Raw genomic sequence first — 21,145 nt, forward strand, 5'->3', positions numbered from 1 at the left:
GACTATGGAGAGACTTGTATTGAAGCTTTTCGAATTAGAGTCTGTGTTTTCAGACCATCACACGTGTATCAAAGATATATATATATCCATGTCTTGTTTGTTTCTAACGGTTCGTAATTGTTTATCTATTCTCGCTAGAGGGGTGGGGTGTGGCTCGTATACCTTCCATTATTTATTTTTTGTCGGTAAAGATTTTTTGTTTGTTAATGACGTACCTGAAAGGGGGGGGGGGGGCGCAAATGTCAACATCCCTTTTAAATGTGACCATCAGCTTATCAGCTTATAATTTCGTCATCCTTACAATCTAGCTGGTTTACCACGCCACCAAATTACCCCCTCGTAATTCTCTTCAAAGGCGTCTTGAAACGCCCCTGCGTTGTATAAACGTGTTGTATAAACATATGTTGTATAAACATGTCCATCAATCAAGTTAGCGCATGATATTCATGTTATACATTTCCGAACGCTTGTTCGTTTCCAATTGTCGTTATATAGAGTATTGTAATGAGGCATGGACGCCACAGTTCAATACGATGTGTGTATTGTGGGAGCTGGCTTGGTCGGATCGGCAGCGGCAAGATGGCTCTCCAACTACCCGGGGATCAAAGTTTGTCTCGTTGGTCCCTTGGAACCAACAAAAGAGGTATGTGTTAATTAATTAAAGACTAGTCAACGTCCGTTGGTTTGATATATAACCTCTTATGCAGGGGCGGATCTCCAGCCGACGGCGAAGGGGGGGGGGGGGCAATTCGTGAGAAGACGCGCCGCGTTCCGGACAGGCCGAGTCTGAGGGAGGATTCAGGATGTGCCCCCCCCCCCCCCCCCGAGAAGCTGAAGAAAAATCTAATTTTCAAACTAAATGCGTGACAGCATAACATTATGATAAGCCTTGGATTTTTTTAGGAGGAAAAGACTGTAAACTCAAGAAGCGGGACTATATGTGTGCAGTGATCGACTGCAGTCCGCATGAACATAGTGCGCCGGTGTAACAAAAAGTCTTTAGGACGCTGGCATATATGACACGTACCGGTACCTCGAGGCATGGGTGTCGATCCCGGGGGGGGGGGGGGGATACATCCCCCCATCCCCCCCCCCCCCAATAATTCACCCTCAAAAAAAAAAAATTAAGAGAAAAATTAATGAGATTCCAATGAGAGTAGTGAATGGTTATTACTCGCAAGATGACCATCAATATACACATTTTGCTATCTCATTTTCATAATACATACATATATTCGAAGTAAATGAGACAACCGTATATGAGACAAGAATAAATTGAATTCTCGCTCATACGGCTTCATCAGGAATTGATGAATTTATTCGATTTGTTCAATCAACAGCATCACAGATTTCATTTTTGGAGGAAGATTATTATGTCACAACTTATTTTTGTTTAATTGAAAAGCTGATGTAGGGGGCTTGGGGCCCCCCCCTTTAAAATCCAACCATGACTTATTTTCAATTTCATACATGTGATTTATATATGTTCGTGATATCACATGATTTTCAACAAACTTCGCGTTTCTCCATTGCTGTTGCAAACTGACACATTCCTCAATAGCTAAGAAGAGCATATATTTTGTATAGTCACTAATGGGCCTAATTAGTGGCCGTAACACTAACAGTAGTATACAATTCCTTTCCAGAAGCTATTGCGACAAGCAATTTGCAAGCATTTGCGAACAAACGTTCAATACGTACATCATGTGGGGATTAATATAAAGAACAGTACAACAAATCGTCTTCTTTCTCTAATAATTTAGTGAAACGGCAAAGGTTCCGCGCTTTGCGCAGGAGGGGGGCAACTTATTTCAGACTAGGATTATGAGTAATAATTAAATAAAACGTCAAAGTACACGATACAACGAATCATCTTCTTTTTCTAATAATTTAATGAAACGTGAAAGCTCCCGCGCTACGCGCGGGATGGGCGAAAGTGATTTCAGACGTGGATTAAGAGTAATAATCAAATGAAACGTCAAAACTTCCGCGCTTTGCGCGGGAGGACGGGGGCGAATTGCTCTCAGACAAGGACACGATACAACGAATCGTCTTCTTTCTCTAATAATTTAATGAAACGTCAAAGCTTCCGCGCTTCGCGCGAGAGGGGGGAAACTGAATTCAGACAAGGATTAAGAGTCGAGAATGGTACATCGAATCGTCTTCTTTCTTTAATAATCTAATGAAACGTCAGAGCTTCCGCGCTACGCGGCGCGGAGGAAGGGGAACTTGATTCAAACATTAAGGATTTAGAGTCGAGAACGGTACATGAAATCGTCTTCTTTCTTCTTCGCGGAGGAGGGGGGAAACTCCCCAATCCTGCACCGAACCCCCTAGAGATTCCCCCTGATTCGCACGCTTTGCGTGCTCACTACTGCCCCCCCCCCTAAAATGAAATCCTGGCTACGCGCTTGGGGAGGGGTGCAACCTGCCACACGCTTCTACCTCTTGGTTGCTTTGATCCATTGCCGAAAATATTTTGGCACCTATCATCCCCCCCCCCCCCCCCAACCACGGATACAAATCGACACCCTTGCCTCGAGGTGTAAGTGTTTAATATTGATACATGTATAACTAAACACAGCAATGATTCCCTCAACATCAAGATCAAGAGTCCATAGAGTATTATCCTTCTATTTCATTTCTAAACAAGATTCACTTGATTATCCAAACATCAGTTTGGATGGGCAGACAGCAATCACTGGCGTCGGGCTCCGGCTTCAAACACCTTACATCAGACCCCGGGGAACGTTTTTCAAGTTGGGGGGGGGGGCTAAAGTATTTACGATCAGGTAGAGCATAGCGTAAATTGGCGTGGGATTCAGGAGGCGGAGCCCCCGGGGCCCCAGAAGCTCCGGAATTGTGCAGTTGTTTTGGGATAGTCAGAATATTTATTTGCTAGCGAGCGAAGCGAGCGAGCAAAATGTTGAGATTTGTGAGGTCGCAGTGCCCACAAAAGACATCTTATAAAGAGGAAAAAACAATCCTGATGGAGTTTTAAGCACAATCTAATCATGAAAGACTAAAAAGATCTTCAATAAGAAACATATTTATATCAACTTTAAATACGAGCGAGCCAAATAAATAATAATAATAATGATAATAACAATAATCTCTCTCTCTCTCTCCCTCTCCACCATCTCTCTTTCAGCCAGCCGGCAAACAGCGAATAAGCGGGGGGGGGGGGGGGGGCAGGCGCGCCCCCCTAGCCTCCCAGACGGGTAAAAAATAGGATAGTAACGTAGATTTTACCTTTAAAAAACTATTTAAAAAAACGCCCCCCCCCCCCTGACCTGCCAGTGACACAAATGCGGCATCAAAATATTTCTGCTTCTCTGACCGTAATTAAATGCCTAAAACCCCTGAATCCTCACACCAATTTACGCTCGCTACCCTCTACCTGATCGTAAATACTTTTGCCCCCACTTTCATAAACGTTCCGCGGGGCCTGTGTATATATAGGTTTTCCCGGCCAATTTCGTAAAAGCAGCAATCAATTTCATTAACGTGCATTCATGTTCGAGCAAGGTTTTTCCACTCGTTGCTACCCTGTTTCATTTTTAAACCTGTTGCATTCAATTTCGTTTTGAGTCACCGAATTTTCTAATGCAGATTCAAATTTAAGCTTGGTTCAAGTAATTTGGAAATGCGTAAGGGTCATTCAATTTCGCCAATGTTGAGTGGGAGGTGAATTCTTTGGCGAATTGCGGTTTCATTTTCGTCTCTGGGAAACCTCTTTCGCAATCGGGTCGTTAAAATTAAAACTAGACCTCATAATCATAGTATGAGGCTCGATGTTCTTTCGGATATTCAGTATTTTATGTTCATTTATGTAGTCTTTTTCTCTATGATCTTCTCTGACATGATTTCAAATTATACAATCTTCTTATTTATCTGATATATTTATATTGCATTTTATGTTTTCTCTTTCTTTCGACATTCTTTATTTTTGTTGAAACATCACTTTATTCATATCTTCATATTTTTCATTATAAATGCCTTAGGGGTTATGTTTTAAATGGTTTGTTTTAACCAATCTTGATTGAGTAGGTGAACTTTTTTTTCTTTTCATTTAACATCTTTGTATTTATTCATCATTGTATTTTGTTTCCATCATGTCAATGTCTACTAAACCTGAACTCTACCTCTCTCCAAGATATTGTGCTTAGAAGAGAAGTCACACATTGTGCTCCTTCTCTGGGGACAGTTACCTGTGTAATGACAGAACGAATACGCATGTCATTCCTCCAAGTAAACTTTGCATGAAATTATTCAAACATAAGTATATTAAGTGACAAATTAACATCAAATGAAAAGCATTAAAGCAATGCACAAATGTCACAAATGTATGCCTAATAACGAAATTGAATGCACGAAGACATACCACCGTCTGTCCGGCGCGAATTTGAATGCTCTTGGCACGCTTTCCTAAATTGAATGCTCGTTTTGCACTTCTCCGTGACAAGAGTATGAAATCGCATGCTACTAAATCAAATTGAATGGCGCAATTAGCTTTTTGAATGTTGATCTACATAGTCATTCAATTTCGCACCAACTTGAATGAACGTAACGTTAATTCGGATGCTAAGATTACGAAGTTGGGCGGGAAAACCTATAATATATACGTATACAACACCGATCTTTATGATGTCTTTAACGTGACATATCTTCTTCTCCCCTTGCAAACGAGAAGGAAAACAAGGTCATTAAAAGGGATTAAGCGACAAATAATGATTGTGATTCAAATTGATGCGAATATTTGTTTGAATAAGCACTGCTATTCACCAGAACCTTCTTTGTAAAAAACAACTTTTACAAATCTCAGCCATGCTTACTGAGTTGAGACGTTCCATTTAATTTAAAGTACTCATGAAAGAATACACTTCTCCTAATCTGAAAGTGATCTTACAACACAGTGGCAGAATTGCATGGCTGAGATTTGTCAAAAGTCGTTTTTACAAAGAAGATTCTGGTGAAAAGCATTGCTTATTCAAAAAAAAAAATCCTTGCATCAATTTGTATCTCTCTGTTGTTGTCCCTCCGCTTTTCGGAGATCAGCGAGTATATCGCATTCGAAGTAGTAGGCTGCTGTGAATATGTTATAAAATCCTTAGTTGGAGGGTATGGAGTGCAGGCGATGGGCATGAATTTTGTAAAGATAGTGAAGTGTCATCTTTAAAATAGAATCATTGACAGTGGAGGGAAGGTATGGATCATTATGGCAAGAGAATAGCGCAAGTCAGATGGGAAGGGTCCTGGGTGTTGAGCAGTGGTGTATTTGGTGCAGAGTCGAGGACATTATGCAGGAGTCTACTGGCTCTGGCGATAAGGTCTTCCAGAAGGTTGACAGTAGTCGAGCAGGCAGCCATAACGTGAACTACGGTATCCTCCTCAAGATTGCAGAGAGGACACTTTGTGTTGGTTGCTTTCTTAATCTTGGTAAGACGAGTTCGGGTGAGGTAGGTTGATGTGAGGAGCTGTGCTCTTATGGTCAGTGCCTGTCTGATTATTGTTGAAGGTGGGTCTTTGGGGTAGAGGTTCCTTGGGTTGATGGATTTGCCATGCCAGAATGCGAGGGACGACTTGGTGGCAACTCCTTCCTGTGTAGCATCCTCGACTGCAGCAGAGATTGAGTTCTTAACTCTGCGCTTCCAGGAGACATAGGGAATAGGATTTGTAATAAGGTCCTCAATGGTTGGAAGCTTGTACATATCCAGGATACCTTTCAGGCCTTTTACTGAGGGAGTGCCGATGCTGAGGGCATGAAGAAAGGTCCGCCGCTCGAATCTGGTGGAGTCAAGGTCCAGTAGTTAACCAAGAAGCAGTAGCTTTTCTTGGCCAATTTATCATAATGATCATTTTGTCGCATGACCCTTTTATTAAATAACCTTATTTTCTTTTTTGTTTGCAGGGGGAGAAGAAGCTATGTCACGTTAAGAAATCATAAAGATCAGTTGTATTATGCGTATATACATATGACAACAGAACAAAATGTTGATTATCAGAATGTCATTTTGGAATACCTCTATACAAATGCCCGATGTTACTGTGCCGACACCACATTGTCTCTAGCCCGTATCAGTATTAGTATGAGCCAATATAAAGTTTTTTTTTCTTTTCAGTTCAGTATAATGCTTTTCCTCAAAAACAGTTTCGCTGTTTTTTTTGGGTCGAGACGCTAAAAAATGGTTTCAAATGTACATTAAACCCCGAACCATTGCATAATGATGGTGGTTCTCTCTCTCTCTCTCTCTCTATTTATTTTTATCATGCATTATCATCTACATATAAAGCAGCAACAAAAAACTTAGGGTTATCTGGGATAGGTGAAAGTGAGAGTTAAAAAGAAAGTCATGTTAAAACGTCGCTTCACCTCCCCCCCCCCCCGAAAAAATAAAAAAAATTAAAAAAATAGTGGTCCTCCTCTCCAGTATCCCCCCCCCCCGCTTTAATATTTACCGGCCGGCTGAGTCGGCGCAAAAATGTTCCCAAAACACTGGACCCCCCCAAACAAATATATATATGCTCTTATTCACCCCCCCCCCCGCTCATTCGCCGTTCGCCGGCAGGCTGATTCGCCGCTAAATATTTTCTCAAGATTTGGGCCCCCCCTCTTGCCGCGGGCTGGATCCGCCCCTGGGAGGGGGATGGGTGTAAGAGCACACATATTTTATTTTTATGGTCCGTTTTTTAGAAAAATTGGGGGGGGGGGACAAATTTTTTAAAATATTTTTTAAGATACTTTTTTAGGGGGGTCAGGGGGGCCCGATTTTGTTTTTCGTTAAAAAAGGTAAAATTTACGTTACTTTCCTATTTTTTTTAACCGTTTTGGGGGGCTGGGGGGGGGGGGGGCAGACCAGTAGAATCGGCCCGTGGATCCGCACCTACTAGGGGAACGGGGTGGCGGGGTTCGAGGTTTCAAACACTCCCGCGAGCCTGGTACAATTGCATGTAAAGAGAGCAGAATGATATCCTTTCAAGAAGAAATTGAAATATTTAGCACAGACAAATGCTATTAAAAAAAAATCGATCAAGAAATAAAGAAATACGTATTTTAATGCGGACAGTAGCTAGCATGACTAGAATGTTTTTGTTAGATCGCCATGGCACTATAAAATGCCTAAAAAGAAGGGGGAATTGGTGATGTCAATGCCATTTGATATACTACAAGTTGTTTTCACTACCCCCCCCCCATGGCATGGGACACATTGTTGGTTGTACGACTAGATTTCCAACGGCTTTCAGGACGACACCCCTTACAGTTATACTCGTTTTTATGTTCATATTTCCGGGTACAAATAGTGTCCTTAATTTCCCCTCTCACTCCATAACTATCTTCGGTAAGTTCGTTCCGAAAAGGAAAAAGATTGCCAATTTTCAGGTTCTCGTATTTCTCATCACTTACTATCTCAAATTTTTAGGTTCTCAATTTTTCTCCAAGTGCTCACATTAATAGATAAAGGAAGGGGACCAGGGCCCTGTTTCATAAAACTTGTCATCAATTAATAACAAGTTAGATTAACTGTTATGAGCTACTGAAATCGTGGCATGTGATTGGCTGAGAGCAAATTTGTCATAGAAATTTATCATATATTTTTTTTTAAATTGAATTAAATTGAATTTATTTCCATATTTGCATTAAAAATACAGATACACAGTCATATACAAAAGTAAAAGTATAAAAAGTAAACAAACATCAAATACATGCAAACTAAGAAGATGAAAGGACGAATTTACACAACTTGAAAAACATACAATGTAAATGTGGCGGGATCAAAAAAAGTTTGTGTAAAACTTATATCCATGATTCAGTACTGTTTTAGAAGCATTTATAAAAGTCTAAAGACAACATAAAGCACACCAAGCAATAACACAATATATCGATATTAATAAAAGGCAAGAATGTTATTGTATTCACTATCTATTAAAATTATTACAATACAACACTGATTATCATGTTTAAAAATACTCAAATTGGACGGGGACACCCCGTCCTCCTCCTTTCTCGTTCCGTAAATCCATAGTTGTAACTTGTTCGCCTAAACTGTGAGAAACATAGGTACACATTAATTTTGCTGTAATACAATATAATATTCCTTTGACACAGCGTTTTACACTGACAAATTGAACTATCATACAACAATGTGAAAGTATGTGTGAAGTATCAAAAATGCTTTTGAAAACAAGCAAACTTGGTTGTGACTGGCATAATTTACAGAAATGTACATCAATTATATACATGCATAAAGCATTAAGCTTTTCCACAGTCATGTTCGACATGTTCGATGGCGAGAATTTCTATATTTTCAGAGATCGGTATTCTTGAGGAAATCTCATTGACACCGAGAGATTTAAGATATCATTTTGTAAAACAGCTAATGAGATAATGAGAAAAAAAATTTAATTTTACCTCAAATTATCAACATAACTCCTCGTGTTATGATTCAGCCGTAGTCTACAGAAAAAAATCGTGGTTAAAGAGGTTTTATAGACATAGGGTTTTTGGTTATCATGAAGAGATTCACTTCTCCATAAATACGTACACTTACCGGCGCACACTACACGATCCGATTCTTGAAGAAATGGCAATTATATTAATTATGGAAATGTAAACAAAGAACGTTTTGCCGATTTCGAATGTAAATAATGATAAGAATACTAACAACAATCAATTTAGTGCTTTTAAGCCTTTTAGTCACAATTAATTCCGAAACGGCTTTAAATCGTAGACAGTATTTCTGATATGACGTCACTAAGATTCTGAGCCGATTCACCTTTTCCTCCGTCAAGTAGGTTTGAAATCCCCTAAAAATTAAATTTCATTAATTACATGAATAGACAGATCCTCAATCGTTAATCGTCGGGGTCCAATCGTAGCTCAAATCGAGAACACTCTCGATCCTCACGTGAAAGACATCGCGACCACATTCGTATCCTATCGCAATAGAGCGCATCGGTTTGCGATGAAAGTACCGGATGGTATCTGAACGGGAGACCCGATCGTGATAGATCGTGTCACCTGAAATTGACCAATCGTGACCATATCGCATCTAAGCGCACCAAATCATACCAGAACGTATCGACTCGCATCACCTCGTATCCAAACCTGACATTTCAGAGAAGTTCCACGATCAGCTACGAATGGCCAACCGTGGCTTTCGTAACGGATCGCACGACAGTGGGAACCTAGCTAGCATGACTCGTAAGAAAAATCCGTGTATGTGAAGGGGCATAGAGTAATAGGAATCAGTAAGTAGAATCAGTAAGTAGAAACCTTTAAATGCTTAATCTCTTATTCAGCAGATACGAAATAATACAGTTGCAGTCATGTTGATTGCAACCATAATATTGAAAGAAGAGAGAAACTGTCGATACAAGAACTATAAAGATTTCTATTCAACTATGTCATAAAGCTATCATACCACGAGGATACACGTTAAGTCTATGATTGCCAATTATCTTACCGATTTTCTAACATATTTTAAGTTTAATGTATACCTTTAACATAAACAAGAACAACAACATCAACTACAACAATGGTAATGATGATGATGATAATAATAATAATAATAATAATAATAATAATAATAATAATAATGACAATGATAATATTAATGATAACGATGAAAATGATACTGATGATAGTGAATGGGAATATTAAAAAGACAATTATGATGATAGTAGTATAAGAGTAACAATGTAAGTAGCGCGATTACTACTTCTAATACTATAGTACGACTATACCACTACTACTACTACTACTACTTCTACTACTACAACTACTTCTGTTTCGGCTGCTACTTCTCCTACTACAACTTTAAATACTGCAGCTACGACTACTGCTACAACTAGGATACTACTACTACTACCACTTTCCTACATGAATACTACTCGTTTGGGATCAAGTCATTCGTCCTTAGATTAATGGTAAGATTTTTGGTCAATTCTTCCCAGAAATAATCTTGTCCTCTCACGTTTTCAGTCCAGTGGATATAGGGTCTGCCATCACTGAGGTACAACCTCACCAAGAAAGGCATTTCATCATCTGGGATGTCTTCGAGGAAAACCACGACTACGAATTCCGTCAGAGTGTCACTCACGTGGTCCATGGTCGTACGGAACTTGAGTATGAACCAGTGGTCGCGCACCGCAGCTCTGCTAAGCAATATGATGGTCTTGTAACTATGGCTCACCACGTAATCGACGGAATCTAAGTAATGCATACCCAACACAAGGTCTTCGTCACCAAAGACGTTCCTTTGAAACTGTGGAAGCCGTTCTTCGAGAGCCGGTCGGAGCTGTTCGCGAATCCATTCTTCGTCATCGTCGTAGAAAATGATGGTCACGTGAAACTCGTAGTCATTGTGGTCTCGAGCGTCTCGCATCTCTTTATAGCCCAGTACGGCCAGTTTCAAGAGGAACAGTTTGTACCTCAACTGCCATCGGTAGTGATACAACAGCACACTGATTACAACCAAGCTAATGGAGGCTAGGGCAATCAGAGAGAATAGACCATAGTTTATTATACAGAGTTCATTTGGATCAAAATCAAGCAGGGGTTTCTGACGAAGAGGCTCCAGAGATGCTGACGAACAAATAGTTTTGTCCTTGTTTTGCAGGCGTATAGGGTCATTTAACCAATCAATAAGCCACTTTAGATCACAGTTACAATCAATTGGGTTCTTTGATAGATCAAGAAATGAAATGGAGGAAAAGATTGGCTTGAAAGTGCTTTGATTAAGGCGCGTTAATCTGTTGTCGGCCAAGGAAAGATTTGTGAGCTTACAGTTATTTAAGAAAATTAGCTCCTCCAAGTACTCGATACGGTTTCCTTCAAAGTTGATATGCTTTATTTGACCCAATCCCGACAATACATCATCATGAATATGCAGGATGTTGTTTCCTTTCAAACTCAACTTCTGAAGCGATTCTATCCCAAAGAAGACAAGAGGGTGTAGATTTGTAATATCGCAGTCGTCTAGCTTTAGCTCTTGTAAAACAGAGAGTTGCCGGAATACCCCTGGAGGTAACTCACCGCTCGAACTCAGGTGACGGTTACCACTCAAGTCCAAATGATGAAGATCCAATAAACCATCGAAAAGAGACGCGTTTCTAGTTTTATTCCATATGCTCTGGAAAAAAATCCAGGTGTCTTTCATGTCTAAATTAACAAGGGATTGTAAATGTTGAAAAGATTCTCCTGGTCGAACAACATAGTTTAAATGACAAGACTTCAGGGAAAGTGATCTCAATATTGGGGTGTTCAATTCCAGAACAGAAATTAAACGACTTCCGGTCAAATCAATGGTTTGAATATTGTCAAGGCCCGAAAAGGCCGTCAGCTCAAAGACAGAAAGGTGTTCGCAAAAGCGCATCTCTAAGAATGTTAAATTTCCTAAACCTCGAAATACAGATGCAGATATTTCTGGAAACAGATTACCGGATAAGTAAAGCTCTGATAAGTCCACTGTCCAAGTCTGATTGTGAGGATTTATTTGTCTTACTTGGTTGAATATGATTACCAGTACCTTCAATGCATTCATGCCGTCGAAAAAATCTGGTTGAATATCGTTTATGGGGAGATCGTTATAACTGAAACTGAATTCTCTGATTTTTGTCAAATTTGAGAAGACTAAAGGATGGAGGCTATTCAGTTCGTTGACGTGAAAGTTTAGAACAGAGAGGGAAGAATCGCGCAGTGGATCAAAGAAACCTTTAGGAAACGCACCAACAGAGCCTTCCCAGATTGTAAGCTGTTCGATGTCTGATTTTGAGATTCCGAGGATGATGTTCGCCAACACCTCGTAACTCAAAGGGTAGTCACCCAGCATCAAAGAGCGAACATGTAGTGTTGCGATTATACCAGGGTCTACTGATTCGATAGGGTTATCTCTAAGATCTAGATAATCAGTGTGGCACAAAAAGGTGAAATCTCTCGCCGTCAGGTGTTGCAGTCGATTACCATTCATGTTTACAGTGTCGACCATGCCACAAGAACTTACATTGATGAAGGAGAGCCGATTGTCGGCAAGATATACAGTATCTAGGTGTGGAATCCATTTTAGAATGTCATTAGGGAGCGATTTCAAGTTTGATGCCTCTAACTTGAGAATGGAAAGCTGTGAAGACATCGAGAAGACGCCTGTCGCTGGAAGCACAAGATGCGGGTTGAAGGATAGATCCAGGTACATTAAGCCCTTGAGGGGGTAAAAAGCGGCGGATTCTATCGCTCTTACATCGTTAAAAGAAATGTCCAAGAAGTTGATTAGAGGGTATACTTCAAACGAGGAGTTCAAGAGATTGGTGATATTGTTCTCAGACAAGTCAAGCACCTCGGTATCCTCAGAAAGATTCCGGGGAACCGTGTCCAGGTCTTTATTGCTGCAAGAAGCATTTTTCAGTTCAAGGTTCTGATCGCATCCATGGAAAGATTTATCTATGTCCTGTGTTAAGAATGGCATCGCCGAATCTCCATCGTGTCGATGTAAAGATTGAAAGGACGAGCTGACGAGGAGACAAGCGACGAGCAATAGGTACAAGATTGAGCCGTTTGCCATGGCGTCAATATATCACGTCTGAAAAAGGAAAGGTACACCTTCGTCAGAATATATTGATCTTGATTATAATATGTTAACACAAGCCCATAGAAGCATAAACAAATTTGTGTCCTTTGCTGAAGGGGGTCAGCATCATTTTGAGCTGTGAAAAGGCGCTCGGTTTTGTTCCCTTAACATAATGTGGTCATCATATTTTAGATGAGTAATCAAAACTAGAATATAGGTTCGGGAAAAAAATTATGTATAATTTCAGACGAAACCGAAAGTCATATTTCATTTTGGATAAAGTTACATACAATCACACGCAAACCAAGAGTTATTCTAACGGTTATGTAGAACCAGGCGCGTACGCAGGGGGGGGGGGGGGGGGGGGGGGGGTATGTGTGTATTTTAGAGACCCCCCCCTTTGTTTTTGTTTTTTTAATAAAAGCGACGAGCAATAGGTACAAGATTGAGCCGTTTGCCATGGCGTCAATATATCACGTCTGAAAAAGGAAAGGTACACCTTCGTCAGAATATATTGATCTTGATTATAATATGTTAATACAAGCCCATAGAAGCATAAACAAATTTGTGTCCTTTGCTGAAGGGGGTCAGCATCATTTTGAGCTGTGAAAAGGCGCTCGGTTTTGTTCCCTTAACATAATGTGGTCATCATATTTTAGATGAGTAATCAAAACTAGAATATAGGTTCGGGAAAAAAATTATGTATAATTTCAGACGAAACCGAAAGTCATATTTCATTTTGGATAAAGTTACATACAATCACACGCAAACCAAGAGTTATTCTAACGGTTATGTAGAACCAGGCGCGTACGCAGGGGGGGGGGGGGGGGGGGGTATGTGTGTATTTTAGAGAACCCCCCCCTTTGCTTTTGTTTTTTTAATAAATAAAACAAATATGTCCTCTTATCCCCCCCCCCCCCCCCCCCTGCGTACGCGCCTGGTTCTACATAACCGTTAGAATAACTCTTGGTTTGCGTGTGATTGTATGTTTATCCAAAATGAAATATGACTTTCGGTTTCGTCTGAAATTATACATAATTTTTTTCCCGAACCTATATTCTAGTTTTGATTACTCATCTAAAATATGATAACCACATTATGTTAAGGGAAAAAAAACGAGCGCCTTTTCACAGCTCAAAATGATGCTGACCCCCTTCAGCAAAGGACACAAATTTGTTTATGCTTCTATGAGCTTGTGTTAACATATTATAATCAAGATCAATATATTCTGACGAAGGTGTACCCCCACACTTAGTCAGCGGCTGGCTGAGTCGTTGCGGAAATTTTGGCCCGATTTAAAAATGTTAACCCCCCCCCCCCCGCCCCTTGAAAAAGCCTGCGTACGCTACTGTGTAGAACACAAGGGGAAATATTTGATATCAAATGACATTAAACTTCCGTGCGCTAATATAATAGGCCTACTAGTCTACTCACAAGTCGCTCATTCCTTCGTAATTTTGACAATTACATACCTAAAACTCTTTAAACAGAAATCGTACAGAAATATCAATATCATTACACGCTCTTTCTGTTTCTAGTTATGTTGAAGTGGTAAAAAGTCGCGAATTAACATGATTAATGTGATAGAATGGACAACATTTCTGAAGTAGGCGTTCTCGTCTTACGCTCGTATGACCCCCTCTCTATCCATCACCCCCCCCCCTTCCAATTTTTAGAAAAATCAGCCTTTACTTCAATTACTTGTGGCAAATAGTTAAAGCGGCAATAAAATAATAAACAGGTAATCATAACGCAAGAATTCCCTTCATATCAATATAAAAGCTGGCCCATTTCGTGCACGATAAGTATACATATCGATCGTAGACTAGTATAGTATTGCTCACATATTGAGAAGCTCATACGATACTGTAACGATACAACTCTAAAAACTGTTTCACAAGTTATGCTGCAGATGCATATTATTGATCTGCCAAGAATGAAACTTTAGTGAGTTATATTTATCACAGAAATTAATCATATAATCAATTGATGTAAGACATCATTAGGACAGAGCTGATGGCAACGCCAAAGTGACGTAATCTTGAAAATTGGAATTTTAAAAGATTACTCTGCCTAACTGAACAAGTGCGTGCTTGGTGTGTAACACCTGCGCTCCCAGCTTGTAGTAGTGTCTAGTGCTCCGTGTGATCGTGGATCAAGCATTTCTCTAAAGCTACAGACGGCAAGGGACGTGCTCTAATTGGCTGTCTTAATGATCACGTGATTATAAGCTGGCACCAAGGATACACTGTAAAAAATAATTTGTTCATTGGTAATTTTTACGTATTTTTTCCATGTAGAATTTACCTGTAAACATTAGTTTTGCCACTTACGCACTAAATTTAAGTCTTGCTAACTCAAACTTTCAATTTAGTAGAACATACGTGGAATATTTAAGTAAAATCAAATACATAAGAACTTTAAGTAATTTCAGCTTGTATTAGTTTAGTAATTTTAACTCAAAATCAGAAATTATACGTATTACTCAAACAATTTATGTTGATTTTTCTTATCTTTTTAAAGTAAGGACCGATGCAGTGCGTAATAGAAATATTTACATAATATATGAATATTCATTAAGACCAAATTAAACTCTTTTTTAAATAAAACAATTTTTTTTTGTGGTTGAATGAAAATTTAAGGACTTTAAAACATTTACTAATTCATTTAACATGGCTAAGCAAAGACAAGACAATTTTTAATTGTTACCCAGTTCAAAACAAATAAAAACTTGATATTTCAGGAAATTGTCAACCAATTTTCCTTTTAAGATGCTACGATCAAGTATATATAAAATTTGGAGCCTTTCAATATGTGTCGAATTGAAGCGTATGTAATAGTTTGTGATGGTGGTAGATATATATATACGGTTAAATCTTAAATAGAAGTAGTGAATGATTAGTGGATGTTACTTGTTAGATTAGATGGGTACCAAATCGTGCAATATGTAATCCTATCATAACTTTTTTTTAATTATCTAAAATGATTACAATACTTAAATTATTTACGTTAATGTAACTCGATTTAACTGAGTAAAAATGTATTCAGCAAAATAAGTAAATTCTACTTAAGATGCCGTAGGTAATATTTACTTAATAAAAATAAGGCAATTCTTTCCTCAATTTTATTGAGTTATTTCGACTATTATTTTTTTTACAGTGTAGGCGACCTACGATGCACCGTGGTTTACAATGTTAGGTGTAAGTAATTCACAGACTAAAATTCGGTATGAGAGCCGAATGACGAAGAAGGATATTAATAGGTACAGCTTATAGATAATGCATCCCACGAAAACTCAGGGCGCCTACGAAGGACATGTCCTGCTATAATTGTATTATATTGAATTTTATTGTATTGTATTGTATTGTTATGTTGATGATAATAATAATGCTAATGCTAATAATTATAATGATAAAAAGAATAATGATAATAAATGAGGTTTGTATAAAGGCGTCAATGTTTTTGTGTTTTTGTTGGATTGTATCGGATTGGATTAGTTCATTGATAGCAAAATCATAAAATATGCAGTTAAAAATATCATCATATATGCATCGTTATTGTCATCATCATCATCACCATCATCCTCATCTTAACAGTCATAACCATCACTACATTAATCATCGTCATCATTTCCTTTATAAGTACTATCATTACTTTCATCTCATCATCACCATCATCATCATCATAATCATCACCATCATCATCATCACCATCATCATCATCATCATCACCATCATCATCATCATTATTCATCACCATCATCAACATCATCATCAACATCACCATCACCATCACCATCATCAACATCATCATCATCATCATCATCAACATCATCATCATCATCATCATCACCATCATCACCATCAACATCATCATCATCACCATCATCACCATCAACATCATCATAATCATCATCACCATCACCATCATCATCATCATCATCATCACATGCAATTTCCTAACAGTTTCTAGGGTTTGCACAAAATAAGACCCCACAACACCGACTTCAATTTCCCATGGCTTTTTCATTATTATTTGCATACGTATGTGAAAAAAATACTGGCATAACTTGTAGCTTTTAATTATGTACAAATACTCACGAAAACATGTACAAGGCTTTATAGAAATTCTACAATAACTGCCCTATACAATCAATCTTAAACCAGTTAGAAAGGATAAAAGCTGTACACATAAACATAATGTACTATAAAAATAAAAAAAACCTGTACATATCTGGCATTGTATCCTCCCTGCGTATATCATCTTATCAAAGCATACACATTTGAGTCATGTTTGATATACAAAATCTAGTTGTTTTTCGTCAAAATGAGACACACAACTTAAATAACCTATATGCAATTATAACATGTAGTTTTTAGCTTCTACCAACCTTAAATTTGTTATGCAAGCTTTTATATGCAATTATTCTTTAATTTGTCATAAAATTTGTATAAACGACATGCCAATGGAGTAACAGTGAATAAAGACTATTGCATACATATTCAGAGTTTTTAAATATCACTGATGCCTGCTATTGATATCAGAATTGAATAGTCAAGCTTCCCTATTCAGTGATGCCATGTTAGAGAATACCACGTTATGACTAATAGATGAGGGAGACAAATTCGGTGGACGCAGGGATTGCTTTTATTTGGAACGCGTTTCGGTGTTGGCATTTTGTTATATTTTGTGGGGGGGATGAAACAAATTTTAGACAGGTGTAATGTCGTGGAAGCAGGCTTAAACAACTTCATTTATATTTCTCGTATTTTCGTCAAATTAACTGTTTTTATCGTCCCCATTGCATTAGATCTAGATGTACACATATTTCACACAATACAGTATATATTTGGCTCTTTGAATTATTGTGTCCCGTTTTATGTTGACTATTGAATCGTTATTTAGTTTCCCTTTCTCTTGTGCATTGTAGGAACTTTACAGGACTGCAATGCCTTAAACTGAGTTTGACCGTATTGTTATTTCACATGTCAAACGGACGGTGGGGCTGCTGGGGCATTTTTCAAAGTGTGTGTGTGGGGGGGGGGTACCCCAAAATGGCACTTTTGGAATGAAGGGGCGCATATACCTGCAAAGAGTAATCTGAAAGCGAAAAACACAACTTTTACACTTTGGTAAATACTTCCCCATTGCAATTAATACAATTATCAAGAATCATCTTCAAGATGTTAACGTTTTCGTACATGGTCCAAGATATTGATTCAGCATCATGCTTTGCAGACTTGTGCGATGTTCTGAAGAATCAGATTTGTAAATTAAAATTGAGACCGATTGGATCTAGGAAGAGGATATAACCTATCCCGATTGAGTTTTCAGTATTATCTCTTGATGAAGGAATGACTAAGTCATTTTAGGTAATTTGTAGATAGCCTATAGCCGCTACAGTTAGATACTATTTGTAAAGCGCCTGGAGACAATGTCGATCGATGCAATTCAGCCTAACATAAACCAAGAATATTATTAGTTAAGCGTTGGTCAACCAGTGGATATCTTGTCAACTTTTGGTGTGGTATTTCAACGTTGCTCTGAACCCCCACACTCCCAAATTTGCACCTTGTAATTTATTTACACTCCCCCCCCCCCCCTCTTACGACCATGTTCTGCAGGAAATGAACGATAAGTCACGGACCATCTTCGGATCCCATTATGATGAGGCGAGAATCGTGAGTGAGGTGTGCTCTTGGAGGCGAGATACCACCTGGCCTGTGGTGACCAGGCGATCCATTGACAGATTCAGAGACCTAGAACGAGAGTCAGGTATAAGGGAACTTTCACTTCTATAACAATTTTCCGAATGAGGCCATGCAGTGCCGCCCACCAAAAGAAAAAGAGAATAGGGGAGATAATACGTATTGGTCGTCTGCTTGTCATATTAAAGCCGATACTGTTTAAACGATTTTCAGATTATGAGGGCAATAATGTTGTTCGCTGTAAGGACTTCTCGCCAAATATGGAACATTTTGTTTAATTCCGATGGTACTTATCCACCTCCTGACTGTAGAACAGACATATATTTCAATATACGTTATATAATTTGTACTTGTCAGTTTAAGATTCAATTAAGATGGTGAAACTTGTGTAAATAACATGGCTCGTTTTCTTTTTCATTAAAATGCAGGTATCAACTTCTATCACGAGGTAGGATGTGTATTCAAGGCACCCAAAGAAGTAGTCACCAAGGTCTTCAAGTCGCTGCCACCGGGAACTCCAGCGACTTCGTACAGGCCAAAAGGCATCCAGAATGTCTTGCCATACCTTAAATCAGACGATTTCCATTCGCTCCACGAAAGTGCCAAGGGAGGTTACATGAACCCGCGAAATTACATCCTCGCCAACAAGACAATCGCTCAACGCAACGGTTGCGATATCGTCAATGAAGTCGTCTGCGATGTTGACGAAAGGCGGCAACCGGGCGCGGATGCGTACGTGCTCCTGACGATCAAGCGAAGTCGCGCTGTCATCACGGCTCGTAAGGTCCTGCTCTGCACGGGAGGGTTTATAAATTTTGAGCGTCTCTTACCGAAGCCAGCATTGGAGATTGACATCGACCCTTTGACGGAGATGGCGGTACTGATCGAGTTATCGAGAGAAGATGCAGAACGTATGTCCAAGATGCCGTCCATTCTTGTGTTCATACCAGGTGCCAAGGATCCTAGGAATTCGTACATTCTCCCGCCAGTTAAATATCCAGACGGTAAGAGCGATCATCATTACATTCTTAGGTGTACAAGGCGATGGATCGGGGATCGGGAGGGGCTACATCTACAGCCCCACCCTCGAAAATTAAAATCCAATATTTAGGCAATCATCACTTCATATTCCGACAGCGAGTTGTTTATATCGTATCTTAGTCCATTTTTATTGACAAAATTAATGTACCGACAGTTGATAAATTATTATCGAATTTCCCACTTCTTTTGCTTGCAATGTCTAGAACAGCCAATTTTAATGATTATGATGATAATGGCAAAAAAAAAGGCAATATACACAAGTCATGTTAGGTATTCAAATGTCTTGCAACAAACTTATGATTCAGCTATAATATCTTCTAACTCACGACCATACCCTAAAATGTTTCACCCGCCTGCAGACACGAAATATATACATATTTTTGTTTTATAGGGAAGTATTATTTGAAAGTGGGTCATGACTACGACCTCAATCGGCCGATGAGATCGAAGGAAGAGGTAGCATCCTGGTACCGCGCCAAAGGTCAGAATCGCCTGGAAGATTTCAAGAGCATTTATCTACGTATCTATCAGTCGGTTACAGGTACACGTATTTTTCATGATAATAATAACGTTGATAATTATAATAATAATAATTATAGTAATAATCTTGTGGGCAGGTACAGAAGCAAAGGTGGAAACATTTAGGCAAATTCCATCCAACACCCTTCCCCTCCTCCTAAACAAGGTTTGTAACGCCCTTGGGCCATGGTAAAAAAGCAAAATCATGATAGAAAAATTATTGAAAAATGTTTCCTTTTGCTATAATCATTTGTATAATACAGTGTATGTGGAATTTGTACGTCATGTGCTTCCAAGTAAATTTCGTACTTCGTATAGTCTCCAGTGTTCTTCATTTTGCACTTTGTTGACAGGATTTCATCCAAAATCCCTCAAAACCATAACATGCATCACCACGGAGACCCCGACCGGTCAGTACTACTGCGATCTGATCACTCCTACTATCGGTGTAGCAGCGGGTGGGAACGGTGGTGGAGCTATGGTGGCCGATGAGATTGGTCGCACGGCAGCCAAGATGATCCTCAAGGGAGCCTGGGACTCTGATCTACCCCAAGACGAATTCAGGGTCAGATGGAGAACACGAGAGGGCGTCACAAAAAGTCAGCTGTAGATATTCATCTTGTAGCAAGTAGATTTAAAGGCATCGTTTAACAATGTTAGATCTGAGATGCACGGCCCTGCGTGCTACCAGCGTCTGTGATATGGTGTAATATTGAAGCCCTAAAAAAAAATCGCGCTTCAAAATGATCAAGAAGTGCCTCAAAAAAGTAAAAATCTTTGAGTGACCGGTTTTACCATATTCGTTTTCCCCAATAGACTGTTATGAAAACTGTTTGGCAAACGCAAAATTTGGTTTCGATTTCGAATCATAAATATCTTGATAATCAGACAGGTGATCGGCTTGTAAAAGTCATGGAGTTCCTGTCTGACCTAAAGGATTATGATTATCATTGCAGCATGACCTACATCCAGGATTTTGTTTACCAGATCCCTTTATGGGGTGATCCGACATACTCTTCGGCGACGAGTGTTCAGGGCTTTATTTCTTCAAAAGTATAGGATAAGGAACTGTTAGAGTTTGATATTGGGTTTTAGCTCAGGTTTATGGTTAGGGTAAGGGTAGTAAGGTATTGTTTCGGCCCAGGGTTTAAACCGGGGTTTAAGTTAAGAATTCGGGTTGTGTGGGAAATCATCATGGAGATGTTTTCACAGGAACATGAGTCATGAATCCACTTTGTGAATACAGTATGACATTTTTCTATACAATAATAAATGAACGTATAATTGCAAAATGATTTGCCATATTTGCTCGTG

The 21,145-nt window shown here is 39.1% G+C and overlaps 1 protein-coding gene across 1 annotated transcript; it reads left to right on the plus strand.

Moving 5' to 3' along the window:
- The first annotated feature begins 407 nt into the window (after nt 1-407).
- Nucleotides 408-20,543, plus strand: LOC100889440 (monomeric sarcosine oxidase). The gene is made up of 5 exons (XM_003724216.3): nt 408-643; nt 18,188-18,338; nt 18,700-19,275; nt 19,704-19,853; nt 20,185-20,543. The coding sequence occupies exons 1-5, from the start codon at nt 512-514 to the stop codon at nt 20,439-20,441; spliced, it is 1,266 nt and encodes a 421-aa protein (XP_003724264.3). The 5' UTR covers nt 408-511; the 3' UTR covers nt 20,442-20,543.
- The last annotated feature ends 602 nt before the right edge of the window (nt 20,544-21,145 follow it).

The sequence above is a fragment of the Strongylocentrotus purpuratus genome, unplaced genomic scaffold (assembly GCF_000002235.5).
Source record: "Strongylocentrotus purpuratus isolate Spur 01 unplaced genomic scaffold, Spur_5.0 spur5_scaffold_9, whole genome shotgun sequence".
Taxonomy (NCBI): domain Eukaryota; kingdom Metazoa; phylum Echinodermata; class Echinoidea; order Camarodonta; family Strongylocentrotidae; genus Strongylocentrotus; species Strongylocentrotus purpuratus.

What these genes read in the sequence shown, in the direction of transcription:
- LOC100889440 (XM_003724216.3), top strand. Translation starts at nt 512, where the DNA reads ATGGACGCCACAGTTCAATACGATGTGTGTATTGTGGGAGCTGGCTTG. An exon ending in AGACCTAGAACGAGAGTCAG is followed by an intron (nt 18,339 to 18,699) that starts GTATAAGGGAAC and finishes ATTAAAATGCAG; the next exon opens with GTATCAACTTCTATCACGAG. An exon ending in GCCAGTTAAATATCCAGACG is followed by an intron (nt 19,276 to 19,703) that starts GTAAGAGCGATC and finishes TTTGTTTTATAG; the next exon opens with GGAAGTATTATTTGAAAGTG.